This window comes from Adiantum capillus-veneris, chromosome 16, assembly GCF_014529385.1.
Source record: "Adiantum capillus-veneris isolate H3 chromosome 16, ASM1452938v2, whole genome shotgun sequence".
Lineage (NCBI taxonomy): Eukaryota > Viridiplantae > Streptophyta > Polypodiopsida > Polypodiales > Pteridaceae > Adiantum > Adiantum capillus-veneris.
The window spans coordinates 91,175,000-91,193,780 of NC_140946.1; the positions used below are offsets into that span (position 1 = coordinate 91,175,000).

The 18,781-nt window shown below is 40.6% G+C and overlaps 1 protein-coding gene across 4 annotated transcripts in view; it reads right to left on the reverse strand.

The window, feature by feature from the left end:
- Positions 1-7,106: 7,106 nt before the first annotated feature.
- Positions 7,107-18,781, reverse strand: part of LOC147439440 (mechanosensitive ion channel protein 10-like) — a 97,482-nt gene continuing 85,807 nt past the window's right edge. For all 4 annotated transcript variants that reach the window (XM_086485295.1, XM_086485296.1, XM_086485293.1 and 1 more), the window contains 2 exons: positions 8,064-8,340; positions 7,107-7,534 (listed from right to left, as the gene is read on the reverse strand). In XM_086485295.1, coding sequence (XP_086341421.1) covers positions 7,385-7,534; positions 8,064-8,340 — 427 coding nt within the window. In that variant the 3' untranslated portion in view covers positions 7,107-7,384. The remainder of the gene's footprint in view (positions 7,535-8,063; positions 8,341-18,781) is intronic.

Consider the following 18,781-nt stretch of genomic DNA (forward strand, 5'->3'; position numbering starts at 1 on the left):
AGAATTATGAGCAAGACATTGTACATGGCATTTGTAGTGAAGCTGTATGAGACCAATAGAGCAAGTGGCATGGATACGAGTCGGACGAGGTGTGAGACGATGGAGATGTCTACAAGAAAATTGTGGAAAACATACTTGAAAGTTACAACTACTTGTTGTAAAATTTATTACCTATGTAATTTATGTAATACTTAAAATATATGATATTACGTATACATTCCCTACATTGAGTTTACAACAATATTTACTCTACTCTCTTACAACAATTTGTAGCAATACTAATTGGTTCATCGATAATATTATCATCGCTATGTTATTTTGGTTGAAAACTTGGTAAAAATTCATGAGTTATTACTGTCTAGATCTACTTTCTACTATTGTACTCTTCTATATGTTTTTTATTTTTCCAAATGGATTCTGTATTTACTACTTTGAAAGACAAGCATGTTTTGCTAAATTTAATACAAAATAAAGAAAAATTCATGTATAAATAGTACTTGTCTTTAAGGGAATACAAAACAAGAAATAAGATAATTTTTTTAATTATGATATCATTATTATTCAATGAAAATCAAAGCACTATAGAAATATAAAGTAACTTGAATATAATTTCTTCTGCAAAAAAAGTCTTTGGTACCAAATATACAATGGCCATTTGATTTGTCAATTTTCAAGGAGCTTCAATTATGTAGCAGCAAATTGTCGTAGTTGTATATCAAAAGGAACTATGATGGTTTTACTGTAATGTTCCTTTGAGTAATTTGTTTCTGTTCTTATTCAATATTTTGGAAAAAGGGTACTAACAGTTTAGTATAGGACTCTGTTTAGTTATCTATAAAAATTATCCATACAAAGAATATATCTGATACCAAGTATTTGGTGGTTATTTTATTTGTCAATTTTTGAGTACCTTCAATTTTGACTGCAGTTGCAGATTGGAAAAATATTTTTGTTATGTGTTTAAGAGACAATGCATATAAATAAAACATTAAGTCCATCTACATCTAAGAGAAAAATTTTAATTTCAATATCGTATAATGACACAAAAAGACTGTAGATCTTTTAAAGCTACTTAACTATAGCTTAATGAACCTAAGAATATGTAGCAAAAATGGTTGATATATAGCAGTAACTTTAATTATTTTATAAATAGATGACAATTGTTGTAAGTGATGGAGGCCAATACAACTGGTACATGGGCTAGGCAAAGGAAACCACAGAGACTGGCAGATGGGTACTCTATAGCAAGCATCTTTACATAGGTAGAGAAACAAAATAAAAGGTGAACGTCTATAGGCTTACTGAAGAGGGCGGACAGAGACAACATTGGTATGTAAACCGATAGTGGGTGTTGATTAAAAAGATAAGGCACATGAGGACATGGCGATATAGGGTTGTACATAGAGATAGTAAGGACAAACGAGCAAGACATCGTGCATGCCGTTGATAGTGAAGGTGTATAAGACCAATAGAGCAGGCAACATAGATACGAGTCGGACAAGGTGCGAGACGATGGAGATGTCTACAAGTAAATTGTGGGAAACTTATTTTGAGAGTTACAACTAATTGTTGTAAAATCTATTATCTTTATAATTTATGTAATACTTCAAATATATGGTATTAAGTATACATTACCTACATTGAGTTTATAGCCATATTTACTCTACTCTCTTATGACAACTTGTAGCAATACTAATTAATTCATCGATAGTATTCTCATTGCTATATTTGTTTGGTTTGGAGCTTAGTAGAAATTCATGAGTTATTATCATCTAGATCTACTTCCTACTATTGTATTCCTCACATGTTTTTCATTTTTTCAAATAGATTTTGAATTTACCGTTTTGAAAGATGAGCATGTTTTGCTAAATTTATATACAAAATAAAGCAAAATTTTTGTATAAACAGTACATGTCTTTAAGAGAATACAAAAAATGAGAAATAACATAATTTTGTAAATTATCATACCATTATAACTCAATGCAAAACAAAACATGGTAAAAATAATAAAGTAACTTGGAGATTTTTTAGTTAAAGACCTGTATTTATATACACTATTTATATTTATGTTCAAGAAAACAAAGAAGGCAAATAATTAGCAAGGGAGGAATATAGAGTAAAGAGTAGATTTCTAGTTTTTACATTTGGCTATAAGCTTTACGTTCTGAAATCTTCGTGCAAAATCACTTAATCTACGTACATCCAACTCTTGGCATCGGTAAGTTTGTCATGCTTCTCAGACCATCCTTCACTATTTGTCGTATCAGAGGGTGGAAGATGCTGGACCTTATTAAATAAGCCTGTCTTTCGGTAAGGTAATTCAAAAAAAAAAAAAAGATTTCAGATTGACCATCTCTTTTGACATCCGAGCGCTATCCCATACACATCTTGATTTATACTAGTAATCGAATCTTATATCCAAGCCCAAGTGATTATTGGCAATAATCTTCTTGAAATGCTTATGAAATAGTCATTGTGGCACACAAGAGAAGTTAAGTCGGAAGTCATGTTGTTCCTAAATCTTGAAGATCACAATAGATCGAATTTCAAACTTTTCATTCATCATTAAAGTTTTTTTTGTACTTATGGTGTCCCTCAAAGGATGCATCAATAAATCATGAGCATCAATGTATAAATATCACATCATACTATAATATTCGCTCAAGTAATTTGTTCTTGTGCCCATTAAATATTTTGAGAAAAGGTAGTTGATGGTTCAGTACAAAACTCTGGTTGGCTGTCTACATGAATTTTCCATGCAAGGAACGTGTGCACTAAGTACTCAATGGTCATTATATCTGCCAATTTTTGAATGACTTCAATTTTGCAGAAGCCAAATGCCGCAATTGTATACTAGAAGAATATTTTCTTCGTGCATTAAGGAGGCAATGCATATAGACATGCCATTAACTCCATCTACATCCAAGAGAAAAAGATTTAATATAAATTTTGTATGTTAACAAAAATGGATATAAGATTTTTAGCGTTGCGTAAATATAGTTTAGTTTAGTAAAATTAAAAGATTATAAGTAAACTAGTCATGGTATTTTAGTAGTTGTAATTATTCTTTAAATAAATACAAGGAGAAAGTTGTGTACAAAAAGGTTGTTATTATTTTTTCTCATTTAATCAATAAGATCATTTTAAAGTTACATATGCTTATTAGGTTCTTAATCTTTTTTATTTTGAATTCAGGTGAGGTTTTATATGCTAAAGGTCAAGGATGTCTTTTAATTTTGGATATATAGATACGTTTTCACTATTAGCACTAAGACTATATATTATTACAAAGCGAAGTTTTTATTACGATGATCATATATAAAAGATGATCAATTTATAATATTGTATGCGTATTTTATGAATGTACATTAATTATAGAAGTGGAAGCCAGCATAGTGAGATACGTAAAAAAAAAAAAATTGGCCTCCATAACTACGAGTTGTAAGCCCCAGCCATAGTATGTTAGTACATATTGTATTTTAAATTGCAAATGTAAAACACATTATGCTAAGTTCTAGTAGTACTAGCTATTTTACTGAAAGCTATAGAAGTTACTGAAAAAGACAAGTATATTATTTTTAATACTTTTGTAAATTTTCTATTTACAAAAATGAAAGAAGATATATAAGAACATGCAACTTTTATTACAAAATTTATTGCCTATGTAATTTGTATATTACTTGAAACGTAAGTTCTAAGCAAACTATCTAAATTCAATTCATAAGCAAAATTCACTCCACTTTTTAGAAACAATTTTTGACATGAGTGGTTGGTTTGCCAATAATGTTGTGATCGTTGTGTTCTTTTGATTCAAAGCCAAGAAAAAAATCTTGTGCTGTTACTTTCTCTACTTTGTATACTTCAATATATCCCTTTGTCTTTTTTTGTTCAAAAACCAAGCTATTTCATCAAAAGTAATGAACTTTTTGTACAGTTTTGTACAAAACTATCGTTGGTCAAGGAAATGAACACTAGGGTAGAGTCGTTTAAGCAAGTAACTATATTGCTTAGCTCTATTTAGTAGCGTTCCTCTTGAAAATCTTCCGAAAAGAATCAATGCATATATTCATTAGACATTAGATACAAAAAGAGTTAAAGAACAAAATAATCAATTCACATAAACACTTTCATACTTTGATAATAGTTTAATAAACTATCTAAAAGTTCTTACTATCAAGGTTTACAGTTTCACTATAATGAATGTATAAATAGAGAGAGAGAGAGAGAGAGAGAGAGAGAGAGGAGGAGGAGGAGGAGGAGAAGAATGTTTTAACGTCATAGGAAACTATCTTAAGAGACCTTAAAGATCTATCTGACGAGGAGAGTTGAACTCAAGACTTGTTATTCAAGAGGAAAATGGTATAACCAATCTACCACACTTGAGAGAGAGAGAGAGAGAGAGAGAGAGAGAGAGAGAGAGAGAGAGAATAATCAGACTTATTACGACTGTTTTATTAAATCTACAAAATGAAGTAGGAGACTTGATATATCATTTCATGATTAAAAAGAGAATAAATAATAAATAATTGATACAATAGCTACTTTATTAATATAATAAAAACTAAGAAGTGGAAGTATTTATCGATATACTAGTACTGACCTTTTCCAAGTTCAACATAATGAAACCAATAGTAAAAAAAAATATACAAATTTTTTTTATTCATCTTTTGACCATAGGCCAACATCTATATCTATGTACATACTGTACTGGCGAGCGCTTTTCAATATAATAAACAACTCATGGAGTTCAGGCTTTCCAGTGGGTTTATATGAGTACAATGTTTCGTAAATGCATATAATGCTCTGCAAACTCATTTTCCAATTCGTTATCCTCAAGAGGAACGAACCATAGAAGTCAATCAAGATTTTTCCTAGAGTAAATTTCAACTGCCAAGTTGTAAGTAATAGGTGTAGAATTGAAAATCTCGGGTACGATCCATAAATAGCGCCTTTTGTACTCTTCATTAAAAAAAAAAAAACTGTCTGATAATATGTATTTTTTTTCTTGCACTTGTCTTTTTCTCCTAGTTTGAGATACCCAGATAAATATGTTTTGTTTAAGAAATAAATGCAAACATTCTGTAGATGCCTGCTCATCTCTCCGAACAATACGAATGAGGGACTGAAGCTCCTCTTTGAATAGAACTGCCACACCTCATGACCTACGTCCTCTATGCGTTGATTTCACATCTTGCCTACAAGTAGTCTCCCAATGGTATCCCGTCACTCTAGGTAATGTGCCACCAGGAGTCTGATGCATCTCTGAGTAGAAAATAATGTCTCTTCCCTTGAAGCTATCCTCAAATGCTCCTACATCTAGCTTCATTGATGCATTACAACTCCATGTTGCCATTTTAAGGTTGGTCCCATAGGTCCCGTCATGTAGTGCGTCTTTCCAAAACAACTACTCTCCCTCCCCTCTAGAAAGCAATTCTCCCTTTCTCCCTTGCTGCCATGATCTCTAGCATCAGCTCTTGCATGTGTGCTACTTGTGTTAGAGTGGGGTCATCACCCAAAAATATCCATTTACTAGAGTGTTAGTCTCTTCTTCAAGAATCCTTCCTATCGATTGGCCAAAGTCCCTATGGCCATGCTAGCGAATTTCCTCCCCAAACCTTGCCTTACCAGCAGTGCCGATAAAGAAGACTTGGATATTCTAAGCAAGCTGGTTAACATTGAATGCTCTGACTTGAAATGGCAGCATATTTATCTTGAGAATTTTATGGAATTCCCACTACTTTTGTGGGATGTCATTCATAAAGAATATTTGTGGCATGTTTGAATTTTGGATAAAAGGATGTAACATTATTATTTTTAGCTGTCAGGCCAACATCCAATCGACAATGATTGGGTGCGGTGACCTTCCTTAAGCTTGCATATGCGCTGGAAGATGATCTAGTGAAAGCTACAGATGCTCTGCTAGTAATCTGGACATTTAACATGACCACATCAAGAAGGTCTCAGATGCTTACCCCAAAATGTTTGCTAGTGGATGGGATGACGAGAAAAACAATTGAAGTGTTTTATTTTGTAATATCTTTTGTGATGGACACTTTGTAGGCAATTTCTGCCAGCCAAAATGTGCTTGTGAAAGCCCTCGATTAGAACGAGCTCTCTTGTGATGATGATGATGTAAAAAGTTTCTCCTATCAATATACATGTTTACTCCACTCAATATTCACAATTCAATATACAAAGACTGGAACCGACTCTTCTTCGTGAAGCACTTGAGTGCATACCAAAAACATGAGAACATTAGAATGCTTTGACTTACATTATTATACCGAAAGGTATATACAATGCCAACAAGATCGTAGTCTAGTGGTCGGGTGTTTGTGTGGGTGTGCAAGGACTCAAGTTCAAATCCAATGATACTTTCAAAATTCAATCTTACCTCCAAAAGAAATCAGGCTATATACAAATAATCAACTTACAAAAATGTCAAAAGACCCCCCTTCAAGGGATTGATGGACTTTTAGCTTAGGTAGCACTCTGCACATGACGTGGGAGAATCTTTCCTGATTCCACGATCCCATTGAGAAACATTCAAACCATCTCAGGTGCCTGAGGTAACTTCAACTGGATTGGCACCTCCTCAAGCACATCGATTTCTTCAGCTGGTACTTTTATAGGCAAGGTCTTCATCACTCATGGTTCTAAGATTTTTTCTCAAGCTTTTACAGGCAAGTGTTCAGCTTAACAAGACATTGCTCTCTTATTCAAGCTTTGACAATCATGAGAACCTTAATTTTATCCTCCAAAGCTTGCTTTGGTTACAATGAGCAATCTCAACAATTGCCTTTTGGCTATGACGACTCTGTAGGGAAAGATGTGAATGCAGCGGTGTTTGTTTACTTTCAGCGGATGGGCCTTCGGCATAAATGGACCCTACGCCATGCTTTTATTCTTCATCCTGCTCGGGGTGGACAAGCCATACTAGGCCTGTTCGTGGTCTATTGCTTCAGTGGGTCTCTTTTCAGATCGATGCTCAAATCGTTCACAAGGAACATGCTTCCCAATGGTTGCACACTATTTTTTTTGTAAATGTCTCAAGTCACTCGATATCAGATGAGGTTTTGTACATGTTTTATGTGTAAGCCATGTGCTTTATATCTTGAAAAACTTTTGAATTGGAATAATCAATTAACCATCATAAAAAAGAAAACAAAAGAGGTATGTATGAAGTTATCCCCAAATGGGATAGTTACCTTCAAGTCCTCGCCTGCATTGAGTTTATTTACAAAGCCCATTTTCAGTTCAAAAGACTGTCATCCTGTCGAACAGAGGTGTTCCAATACTTGACCCAACTACAAATCAGAGTCAAGCATATGCCAACAAGCGACCCACCGCACCCTCATTGCTAGCCTCTTAAATACAAAGTGTGTCATGTGATTTTTTGACTTTCACACAGCATTGGAACTCCTGTGACCAGTATCTCTTGTTGGGGCAATCTGTAGCTAATCTCTAGATCCTCTAGTTGCTGCTTCAAATATAGCAGTAGATTACTCCGTCGTTGAAACCTCTCACCTCCTTCCTGCAACAACAAGCAAATTGTTTGCATTAGTGCTTAAAAAGAATATCTTCAAAAAAGACAAAAACACAATTTTATGTGCCTTTTAAGGATTTGAAACTGCGTCAAATGTGTAGAAATGGTTCTCTTCAACGGACACAAGGACAGAAAATCTACAAGCTCTTCATACTGAACAATACTTTGGCAAATGCACATAATTACAGTGTGATTTTGATTGGCACCTTCCATGTTATGTACACACACTAACAGTGACCTTATGAATATGCTTAATTAATAAGCTTATCAATACTCCCTCAGAATATCCTCACTTGATGATGAATATTATTTTTCAAACTCGTTGAGACATACTAAGAGAATGCAAATACTCTTGTACAGACACTAATCAACACTTTTATTAATGCATAATGCCAATGCTAGTAGTCCCTAATTAACTTGGGGAGTAGTGGCTCAAGAGTCTAGCTAAACAACATGCCAAAGTGCTTTGTATTGTGAACTGGTTTAGCCATCCCTATTTGTAGAAAGGAGTAAGTACCTGGTAGTTGAGATGATGTCTCATCCACATGGCCATCTTCATTTTTGTGCAGTCCTCTATGTCTTTGCAGACCACTTTGAATTCCGGATACCAGTACTGTGGCAGCCCCTCAATGTGCTTCTGAATCCTGTCCTTCAGCTCCGCAATTTTCTCTAGAGGAGTTCGCATGTGAATCTGGAACTCGATTGAGTCCCACATATCTGGACTTCGATAATAATTCGAGATTGGCTTCGTGCAAAGAAGCGAGTTTGGGTAATACAGCTTCTCATTACAAGAGCTGCAGCCACCCAAAATTTAGAAAATTCATATTTAAGGACATATGGTGAGGGTGCTCTACAAATGCAAATTTAGTGTTATTACAAGACAACAACCTGTGCTATCATAATCGAGGTGTGTGCGTGCGTGCGCATGCATGTTGTGTGTGTGGTATATTAATTTTAGTTAAAAAAGTGTGTGCGTGTGTGTGATGGGTGAGAGAACCTCACGGTTCATCTTCCTTCTTCACTTTAGCTGCTCGTTGCAGCGTTTATTTCAATTCTAATAGTTTGGCTTTAATACTTTTCATCACCATGTATGCTTTGGTATAGTGTGTTTTTTGCTGTGTGTCACTTCATGTGAGCTACTGTATATTTTAAAGCTTCTGCTGCTCCCTGCCCTTCAAGAGGTTGAGTTTTGAGCTCAAAGTTTCCTGTGAATCTTAGCTGCTGTTTTCTTCATTCTGTACGTCGTCTCGAAGCTTGCTTAGATGTGGGATTTTTCATGTCTGAACTTTTATTGGATTGTCACAAGGTCTACAAACGTAGAAAAAGCATGGCTCTTGAACTTCCTAAAGATTTACAGGCTCTGCATCTATGCTTGATAGAGAATTTCTCCGATGCCTTGAAATCTTGGGAAGGTGCTTTGCCTTCCACTGAAATTTTGATTCCTGCAAAAGATCTCATTGATCTGTTACGTCAATATGCTCAAAATGCAGTGATCCTATTTTTTCTTGGAAAAATGTCATTTGCACAAGATGTAGCACAGTGGGTCAATTATTGTCTTAAAACAGTGTAGGGTGTTTTCTTTGGTGTCAAAGGATTCTATGAGATTCTTCTTTCTGATGTAAGTGCTAAAAATCAGTTGTTGGAAATGTCTCCTCCTTTCTATAGCGCACAGATGATTCATGTTTTGCCTTGGTCTCTAACAAAAGATTATCAGACTTAAATAAGGCATCAATGTCCTGTGTGTGTAGAAATTCAAGACTTTCCTAGAACTTGGAAACACCTATTGTCTGTTAGTGCTACGACGTTTGGAAAGATTATATGTCCTCCTAAATTGCATGCAAGCCCCAACAGATTTTGCATATTTGGGACACTCATAAACCCACCCTTGAAGGCATAATGTTAATGTTGAACTCAAGTGACCCTATTATTGGTAAAAGACAATTCAAGCTCAAATGGGGAAAGTTTGTGGGAAATTTGGTCATATGTAGTCTGAGTGTTCTAGACTCGATATGCAACCTCCATTCGGCCATTTCTTCTGGTGTTAACAGAAGGGAAAATTACCAAAATTCCCCTGAAATTTGTGGAAATTCCATCAAATTTCAAGAATTCACAATATACCCTTGTATCATTTTGTGATGGATTTGCCCCAATTTTTACATGGTCAATCTTTATGACAATGGAGACCTGTGTCTTAGAAAAAACTCATCAATAACGAGCTCACAAATACCTGATTTCAGCAGCATAACGACGCCAAATCCCCTGTAGGTCAGAAGTACACCTCAAGGACACTTTACCTTGCATCTTGGAAGCTTTCCGGTGAGCTGTACGTATTCATGGGACGACCATCAATGACTTCTACAGTTGCTGGATTAGACTTCTCCACAAGTGGTATGCCTTGTTCTTTTGCAAATTCTTTGTCCATGAAGCACACCGTTGTGCCTGAATCTAGTAATGCTTCACAATCCATGTGCCTACCCGGCATATGGATCTTGACTGGTAGCATAAAACTTGAAGTGGAATCAACGGGAAGAAAGAGACCTTTTTTTTCTCGTCTTTTGTCCAACCGGTCGTTCTCTATTGGGGTTGGACGTCCATGTTTTCCGAACACGTTGAGGCCATTCCACCATGAACCTTCATCCTTCTCTTCCTTGGACACTGTCGAACTATGTGCCCCTGCTCTCCACAATACACACATAAGCCATTAATGCGTCGCCTTTGCTTCTCCTGGGCCGAGAAAGGTTGAAACTGTGCTGAATCAATTTGCATGGGCTCAATGCTTGATTCATGGCCCTGTTGAGGTGTGTAGCCATTATGTGTCACTTCTGTTTGGGGTCGCAATGGTGTCCCAAGACGCCTCTCTTGTCTCCTCTCAAATAGTCGATTATCACATTCTATTGCTTGAGAGATGAACTCGCTTAGTGTGTGAACCTTTGGTATAGTCAATAAAAGATCTTTTACGTCATCCTTTAATCCCCACCGAAATTGGCTAATGAAATATTCCTTATGCCAAGTCAGATCACAAGTGAGCTGTTGAAATTTGGATGCATAGATGGATGCAGGTCTTGATCCTTGGCGGAGATTTCTAAGTTTGGTTTCAGGAACCCTTGCTCTATCAGTATCCCCAAAGGTTGCTGAGAACTCCCGCACAAAAGCTTCAAAGTCATGAAGAAGAGGAGATACTTTTTCAAGTAAGGGAGCAAACCAGGAGAGAGCTGTACCCGAGAGGAGGGTCCCAATAAGGCCTACTTGAGAGGCATCATCTGGATGACGCTCTCGTTGCATTCGAATGAAGAGACGCACTTGTTAGAGAAAACCTCTAAACTTTGATCTAGTCCCATCAAATTTTTCAGGCATGATGACCTTCAGCTCCTTCTTCTGTTGTTGAGAATAGCTAGATCTTGCAGCTTGTGCTTGATGTGTGCTTGTCTCTTGAAGCTCTTGAATTTGACATTGAAGATTTTGCAACGCCGGTCCCAAGATTAGGGGTTGCCCTGCTTGAAGTTGAGCATTACTCTCGCGAAGTTCTTGTAACTGAGCTTGGATGCTTTGCAATGCGTTGATGACACCTTCCATCGTCGGCCATGATGGCTTGAGAAGATTAAGAGATGGTAGTCTTGCCAAACTGTTATGAGCGCGTATAGAGCTAGAAGAGAGCAAGAAGAGGCGCTCACAATGTACAAGAACTTGGATTTGATAATAAGCTTAATATTGATTACAAGACTTAATACTTTATTAAGAGAGCTAGATACAAGAATTGGATTACATGACTCGAGCACAAGACAAGGCTTGATTGCAAGGAGCAGACTTGAACATAAGAACTAGAAGAGGGATTTCCTCATAGGAGGCTCACAATTGGTGTTGGCAAGACCGAGGGGCTTGTGGACCAAGACCCCTATTTATACTAGTGCTTGAGGAGGTTACTTGAGGAGGTTAGGACTTTTTAGATTCTTCTTGAGGAGGTTAGAATCTTCTAGAACCTTCTTGATCCTTCTAGTCCTTCTAGAACCTTCTGGATCCTTCTTCAACTTTCTAGAGCTTTCCAGAAACTTCTAGATTCTTCCGGAATCTTCTCCATGCTTCTAGAAACTTCTAGAATCTCCTAGATACTTTTAGAACTTTCTAGAATCTTCTAGATCCTTCTAGATTCTTCTAGAGCCTTCTAGCGATGATGTAGGCGATGACATAGGCGATGATGCAGGCAGCGACTGACTCTCAAGCATCCATGACACTCGGCTTTTATTTTAGTTTTCTTCCCACCTTGAGAGGAGAATCGACGACCTCTCGCCATCTCAAGTGAATCTCATCAATTGGGTAATTCTTGAGATGCTTCACATATTTTGGGTGTCTAGAGTACTTGATCAATCCTTTTACACACTTGTCGACCTGTTGTTGACGTTTGTACTCTGCTCTTGCAAAAATTCCCCATCGAAAATTTGCCTAGATCTCTGTTGGTTTCTTCAATTCCCGTGCTAGGTTTCAACTTTTCTTCATCTCCCAGCAAAGTGGTGTTGTCTCTGTCAGATTCTCCGCGAGAACCCATGTGCGCTACAAAAGGGATAGAATCCTCCATAGAAGAAGAATCTTTTTGAGCTCTGATACCACTGTTACAAGCTTGGACACTCCAAGCGAGAAATCAATAGCAGCATACGAATAGAAACTGCAAAATCACTAAGCTTGATGAGAGAGAGAGAGAGAGAGAGAGAGAGAGAGAGAGAGAGAGAGAGAGAGAGAGAGAGAGAGAGAGAGAGAGAGAGAGAGAGAATCGACACGGCACGACAGAGTTCCGAGCCAACACGCTGTCGGGGGATATGTGTTCGCTACGTGAGCCGGGCAAGCGCAGGGCCTCTAGCTGTGGGAGGTGTGAAAGAGAGAGAACAAGAGACAATGACAGCTCTACCAATCACCGCAATCATCAATTAATTGAATATTACTTTGAGTACAACTTAGTCCTTACGCCAAGGCGGGCTGTTAACAGCACCGTCACTTGGATCATCTGCTAACTAGGAGTTTAAGCTCCCGCTTTACAGAATTAACCGGGCCGTTAACGACACCGAGCTTAACAGAATGATTAATTCAATCTCTATATGATGACGGTTGTGGAAATGTCCTCCTGTTGCTTTATACTGTCTTTGAATTATCTGCTTCAATTGCCTTGGAATCTGCAAGTTTCAATTCTATTCGCTGCTTCAATTTTCATGCTCCCTGCTTTATATGCTTTACTCTGCCTTAATTACCGCTTACGAGCTTCAAGTCAGCTTTCCTTGCCGAGCTCCAACTCTCTTCTTGCCTGTTTTAAGCTTACTCCCTTGGTTGCTTCGACCAAGCTTGCCCTTGCTTGCTTCAAGTTTACTCCCTTGCTTTTCTTCGACTTCGACAAGCCTTTCTTGCTTTGGTTGTCCAAGCTTTCCCTTTCTTAGTGCTTCACCGGCTTCAAGCCTCGAGCCTGCTCTCCACAGTCGAGAGAGAGAGAGAGAGAGAGAGAGAGAGAGAGAGAGAGAGAGAGAGAGAGAGAGAGAGAGAGAGAGAGAGAGTCTCTCCTTTGCTTTGGTTGCTTCGAGGACGAGTTCCCCTTGCATTGGTTGGATTGCCGATCAAGAGAGAGATGCTTTGCCTTGGTTGAATTGGAAATCAAGAGCGAGAGCTTGCCTCCTTCCTTCGTTTCTTCTTGCCCTCGTGTTATGCCCTCCTCTTCTCCTCGTTTCCGGCTTTCCTCGAATCCTCTTCCTGCCTTTGAGTAAGCTTTGATCACCTCCTCTTCTTGCCTTCGAGCAAGCTTCGACCACCTCCTCTTCTTGCCTTCGAGCAAGCTTCGATGGAGTTCTTCCTTTGTTGGCCTTTTTCTTCTCCTCGTTAACTTCCCTACATGCAATACCCATCTATTTTAAGCCCCTCCCTCCCTTAGCAACGACGGCGCCGTTGTTGCTAGGGAGGCCAAGAAAAACACCCCTATGACGTGGCACTGGCGGAAATGATGCGCGCGAAAGCCGGGCGGAACGGCTCCGAATCTGGTCGCCTTGAGATGCTGCGAAAATCCCGTCACTGGGTCGTTGGCGTCCGAGTTTCACCCAGCTCGCGATGAGCTCTTCTTCTCCCTACGTAGGTTCTGCTTGCTACCCCTGCTCGCCATGCTTTTCTTTTTCTTCCCCTTTTACACACATTTATTGAGTGGCCATTGGCCATGCCCCTTAATTGGGCGGCCATACCTCATAAGGTTATGGGCGGCGGCCCTTATCTCATAAGATTATGGGCATGCGGCCCTTATCTCATAAGGGCACCACATTAGGCATACATATTGGCCCTGCCCACGTAAGTATACCCCGCAGTCAATGCATCCCAAGAGATTACATTACGAACACGAAGCTCTTCAAGCACTGTTTGTGCTTTTGTAACGGCACCACATTAAGCATGCTTATCAAGCAAGGCATGCTTTTGTAAAGGCACCACGTTTAACATGCATATCGGCCAAGCATTACCTAGCAGCACATTTTTCTCGAGCAGTCATTGACTAACAATATCATCGTGAATTTTTATTGCCCATTCCGACATCTAGAATAATGCTAAAATAATCCAGCTCAGCATTGCCGATAACTGACACCGGACTCTGCCTGCCAAGCCGTAGACTTCTCAAACTGCATAGAACGCATACAAACTCTGCTAAGGCTGTAAATTTCCAGATGGCGCTCCGACCGAGGTGACCGGCCTAGCACAGAACCGACCCCCGCGGAAACTTAAACTGGCGATATCTTGGCAACCAGAACTCCAATCACTAATCTGAAAAGATCGACGCGCTCCACGAAGTGAGCACTTCAGGCCCGTGCATTCATTTCAATTCTTCCACCTCAGCTGCAGTTGCCCAATCCGCTACGGATCTGCAATCGACTTAAACTTTAAACTGCCATAACTTCTTCATCGTAGCTCCAATCGACGAGCCGTAAAGACAGGCCACTAGAGCACTTCAAGCACTACAGTCTTAGGTCATAATATCCCATTTGTGCTCACATCAAGCATAGCCCTTTTTGGCATCATTAAGGCATCAGTTGGCCCTTTTAAGCCGCATTTGGGATACATTAATCATTAAACTTGGCCTGTTATCAAGCCCTGATCACTGCTTAGTAAATGTGTAGGCTTCAAAGAAGCTTAGCTTGCATTTTTCTGCTCTTTATCTCATCATGGCAGCGGAGCTGCATGACAACACACAAGTCCCAAAGACTGACACCGCTTCTGGTATTTCTTTATTCTTATGCTCGCAAAGTACAACTCCCGAGGGTCCAACTCTCTCTAAGACTCTGTGTCCATGTTACAGACTTGGGCATCCCAAGTCAAGAATCTGACACGACACACGAGAGAATCACTTAAACTACTTCACAACTTTAAAATTTGAGCCGACACAGCTCGGCATAGTTCCGTGCCTAGAGGTATTGGCCCCAAAATCTGGCGCCTATTTCGGTATTTATTTCTATATTAATGCTTGAGAAAAGTACAACACCCACGGGACCTTTGCTCTCAGACTCTGTGTCCAGATGCTCTGTAGAGTGAGGCCTCAATGGTCTTACTATTCTTACAAGGGATGCCCCAAAAGCAAAGCCCCAAAATCATTCAATTCAAAAGCAAGAACTCAAAAGCATCTAATTTCCAAAAACTGCCCAAAAAGCAGTCAGCGCAAATGTCAGTGTAATTCACGGAGGGCCGTACAGCTACCACTCTCCACAGTGAGGCCCAAGGGTCTATTTATTCTTACAAGGGATGCCCCAAAAGCAGAGCCCTAAAATCATTCAGCTCAAAAGCAATAACTCAAACGCATCTAATTTCCAAAAACTGCCCAAAAAGCAATCATCGCAATTGGCGGAAATTCGTACAGTTGTCCACGTGGCATGTCAGCGCGAAAAGCGACGATATGTACAGTTGCCATGTCAGCGCAATTCACAGATGGCCGTACAACTGCCACATCATCAATTTGTGACATTCCAGATACTCTCTGGAGTAGCCCAAAGGGCACTTATAAACAGTACAAGGGATGCCCAAAAGAAAACCCCCAAAAGCATCAATTCAAAAGCACTTCAACCCAAAAGCAATTGTCCTCAAAAGCTACCCAAAACTGCTAGCAGCGCAAAACGCAGAATTCCTTACAATCTACCACGTCATCATCAGCAACGCAATTTACAGTAATTGTACAGCCTACCACGTCAGCATGTCAGCGCGTTTTACGAAAATTTTCCTTAGAGGTTAAGATTTTGACTTTTAGGGTTTTAGGCCCCTCGACAAGTGCTCCATAAGTTCTTTAAGTTGCTCGGTTAGGGTTTTTCAATCCTAATCCCTTTGTAGGCCCCTCGGCCACAACTTCTAAAGTTCTCTTGGGTTTAATGTCTTGTCCACTCGGCCATTTCTATTCCAATTGGGCACACCACGTTATCACTATGTGACACCCAATGTCACCAGGAGGTGTATTTTCCTATTTCCTATACATTTTTATTTAATTTCTTTTTACTTGTTTTCCCCGGAACCCTTGAAAAGATGCAAGTGGACATTGCATGCCAAAATGAAACGATTGCGGCCGAACAGGTTTTTCACATCGGGAGTCTAGGTCGGTCAGTCTCGGACTGGTTGGGCCAGTTAGCATTGAATTCTGATGAGTATGGAAGCATGTGTGCCCCAAATGGAATTTGGGCCACCTGGCAAGTCACTTACAAATTAATAAGTTGGTGGGAACTAGGGCATTAACTCAAAAGAGGCAAACTAGACACATGGCAGTAGGAGAGCAAGTCAACAACCACTTCCAGAGACTCTCATCCCAAGAGGAGGCACCCATTTTGCGAGTGGAGGCTGATTTTTGAACATGAAGTGACCTACAGAGTGTGCATGGGTAGTGGGTGCAGGTTCACGGCTGTAATGAAAAGCTTGCCTTCTCCTTTGTCTCATGTAGCGCGATGATTTTCTCTCATAAACTCTCTCTCCACTTTGCACACATGGTAATGCCCCACTAGTTTGGCTTCTCAGTGGACTATGTACATTTCTGGGGGTTTGATGCACGCTTGCCAAGGCAAGTGCCTTCTAAACAGGCACATGGCATCCAATCAGGCGTAGGAGCACTACCAACCGAGAAAGCCACTGTCTTTCTCCAGTAGATCAGTGCGCCTGATACACAACAAAAGTCTCAAGAGCCTGCTCACACCTGTGAAGGTTGGCCTCCTGGCCATCCAAGTACAAGGTTGAGTCGTCTGCAAACTCAACGTCCAGTAGCTCATCTCCCCCAATAGGGAGCGCTAAGCCACGTAACCAACTTGCTGTGAAACCAAAAACCTGCTCATCGCCTCAGAACAGAAAGAGGAAGGGGGCAAGAGGGCAGCCCTGTCTGACCGAACGTTTGAGCATGAAACGATCACCTCTCCCTCCTAAAAAAAGTACCTGACTGTACAGAGCTGACACACCTTTGATCCAAGCATATGAGAAGCCCATCCTGCATAGAGTGCCCTCCAAAAATTCCCAGTCAATTCTGTCGTAGGCCTTCTCAAAATCGAGAAGAAGTATCACCAGATCCTCACCATGGAGCCGTGCGAGGGCAGAAGCCTCCCAAAACAGAAAGATGTTGTCAAGGATACTACGACAAAACCTGTCTGTGTCCAATGTATAATGCTCTCTAGAAGTGGCTGTATCCTCAAACTCAGAGCCTTGGCAAGAATTTTGTAGGCTGAGTTGAGGATGGTGATGGGGCGCCACTATCGAATCTTATCCAAGGAGCCACCATCCTTGGGAATGAGGTAAATCAGGCCCTCACTCATACTTTCAGGCATCTCTCCTGTGTGCAGGATGAACTGAAAAGCACTTCAGAGATCTGAGACAAGCAAGTCCAAGTACTCCAAGAAAAAGCTAGGAATCAAGCCATCCTCACCTGGACAGCCACCACGGGGTAGTGCTCTAAGAGCCGTGTGTAGCTCCTCTAGCTGAAGAGCAGCTCAAGCCTCTAGTGCATCTCCTCGGTCACAAGACAAGGCATCTATGCCCACACCTGCTCTCTGCATGCATCCTGACGCTCTAACCGAGGCTCCGCAGACGGTAGATCACGATAGAAGTCAGTAGCAACTGCACGCATATCCTCTGGCTCTGCCGACACTGACCCGTCTAGCCTCCTCAACTGGCTGACCTTGGCATGCATATGCCGGGGTCACACTGCCTCAAAGAAAGTGCATGTCACTCTATCACCACCTCGGTCCACTGAGATGCCTGTCGATGGAAAGCAAACTCATGGCGCCTCTCCTCTGTGCTGACGAGCTTCTGGCAAGCCTGCTGTAACTGCTTCTCCAACCAAGGATTGTCTGGATACTGCTCCTGCATCCTCTGCAAGGAAGAAACACCCAGTCGGAGACGCTGCTCCTCTCTCGCTGCAGCCAGGTGAGGCGAAGACTCCTGAAGAAAGAATCGACTAAGCTGAGCAAGTCCTGAGGCCACTTTGTCAGCAGGAGAATCCTGCATGTCTAAGCTCTCTGTCCAAAGAGCCTCCACTTGCTCTCTGAGCGCAGAGTTCAGCAAGACCCTCTCAGGGATGCGTAGCATCGTGCTCTCCCTCCTCTGCCTATCAGTCACTGTGAGGATCACTAGTGCATGGTCCGAAAAGGAAGTCCCTACCAAAATGCCACCTGTCCCACCCAAGTCACAGAAGTGGTCACTAGTGTAGAAGCGATCTATCCAAGATAGATTCACTCCTCCCACTATACGGTCCAAACGAGAGAAGGCCAGGCTGTTTGGGGGCCTCAAAGCTAGAATGCTGCCACACATCTGAAACCCGCAGTCATACAAAACCTCGCCCAAGTGCCAGCGCAACTCAATGCACAGTAGTATGACTACCACCAATCCTATCAGAGGGGTCCTCCAACATATTGAAGTCACCCCCTATGCACCATTGCTCTACCTGCGGCAAAGACTCAACAATCTGAGACCAAAACTCTGCACTCGCCACATTGGGCGCATAGATGTTCAGGAAGCCCTGGAGACAACCTTGAACCTGCATAGTGATCCACTGAGCCCTGCCTGGCACAATAATCTCTCTGCCCACAATGGCCCGCTGCAAAGAATTCCCAATAGTCGTACATACCCCGCCCTGGATGCCTCCAGGTCCAAATGCAGCTGACCAAAAAGTCTCATATCGTCCACGCAAAAGCTAACCATAATGTCTAATGCGGCTCTCACATAGATGGTGCTCCTGTAGCATAAGAAGGTCAATCTCTCCTTCCACAAGGCATC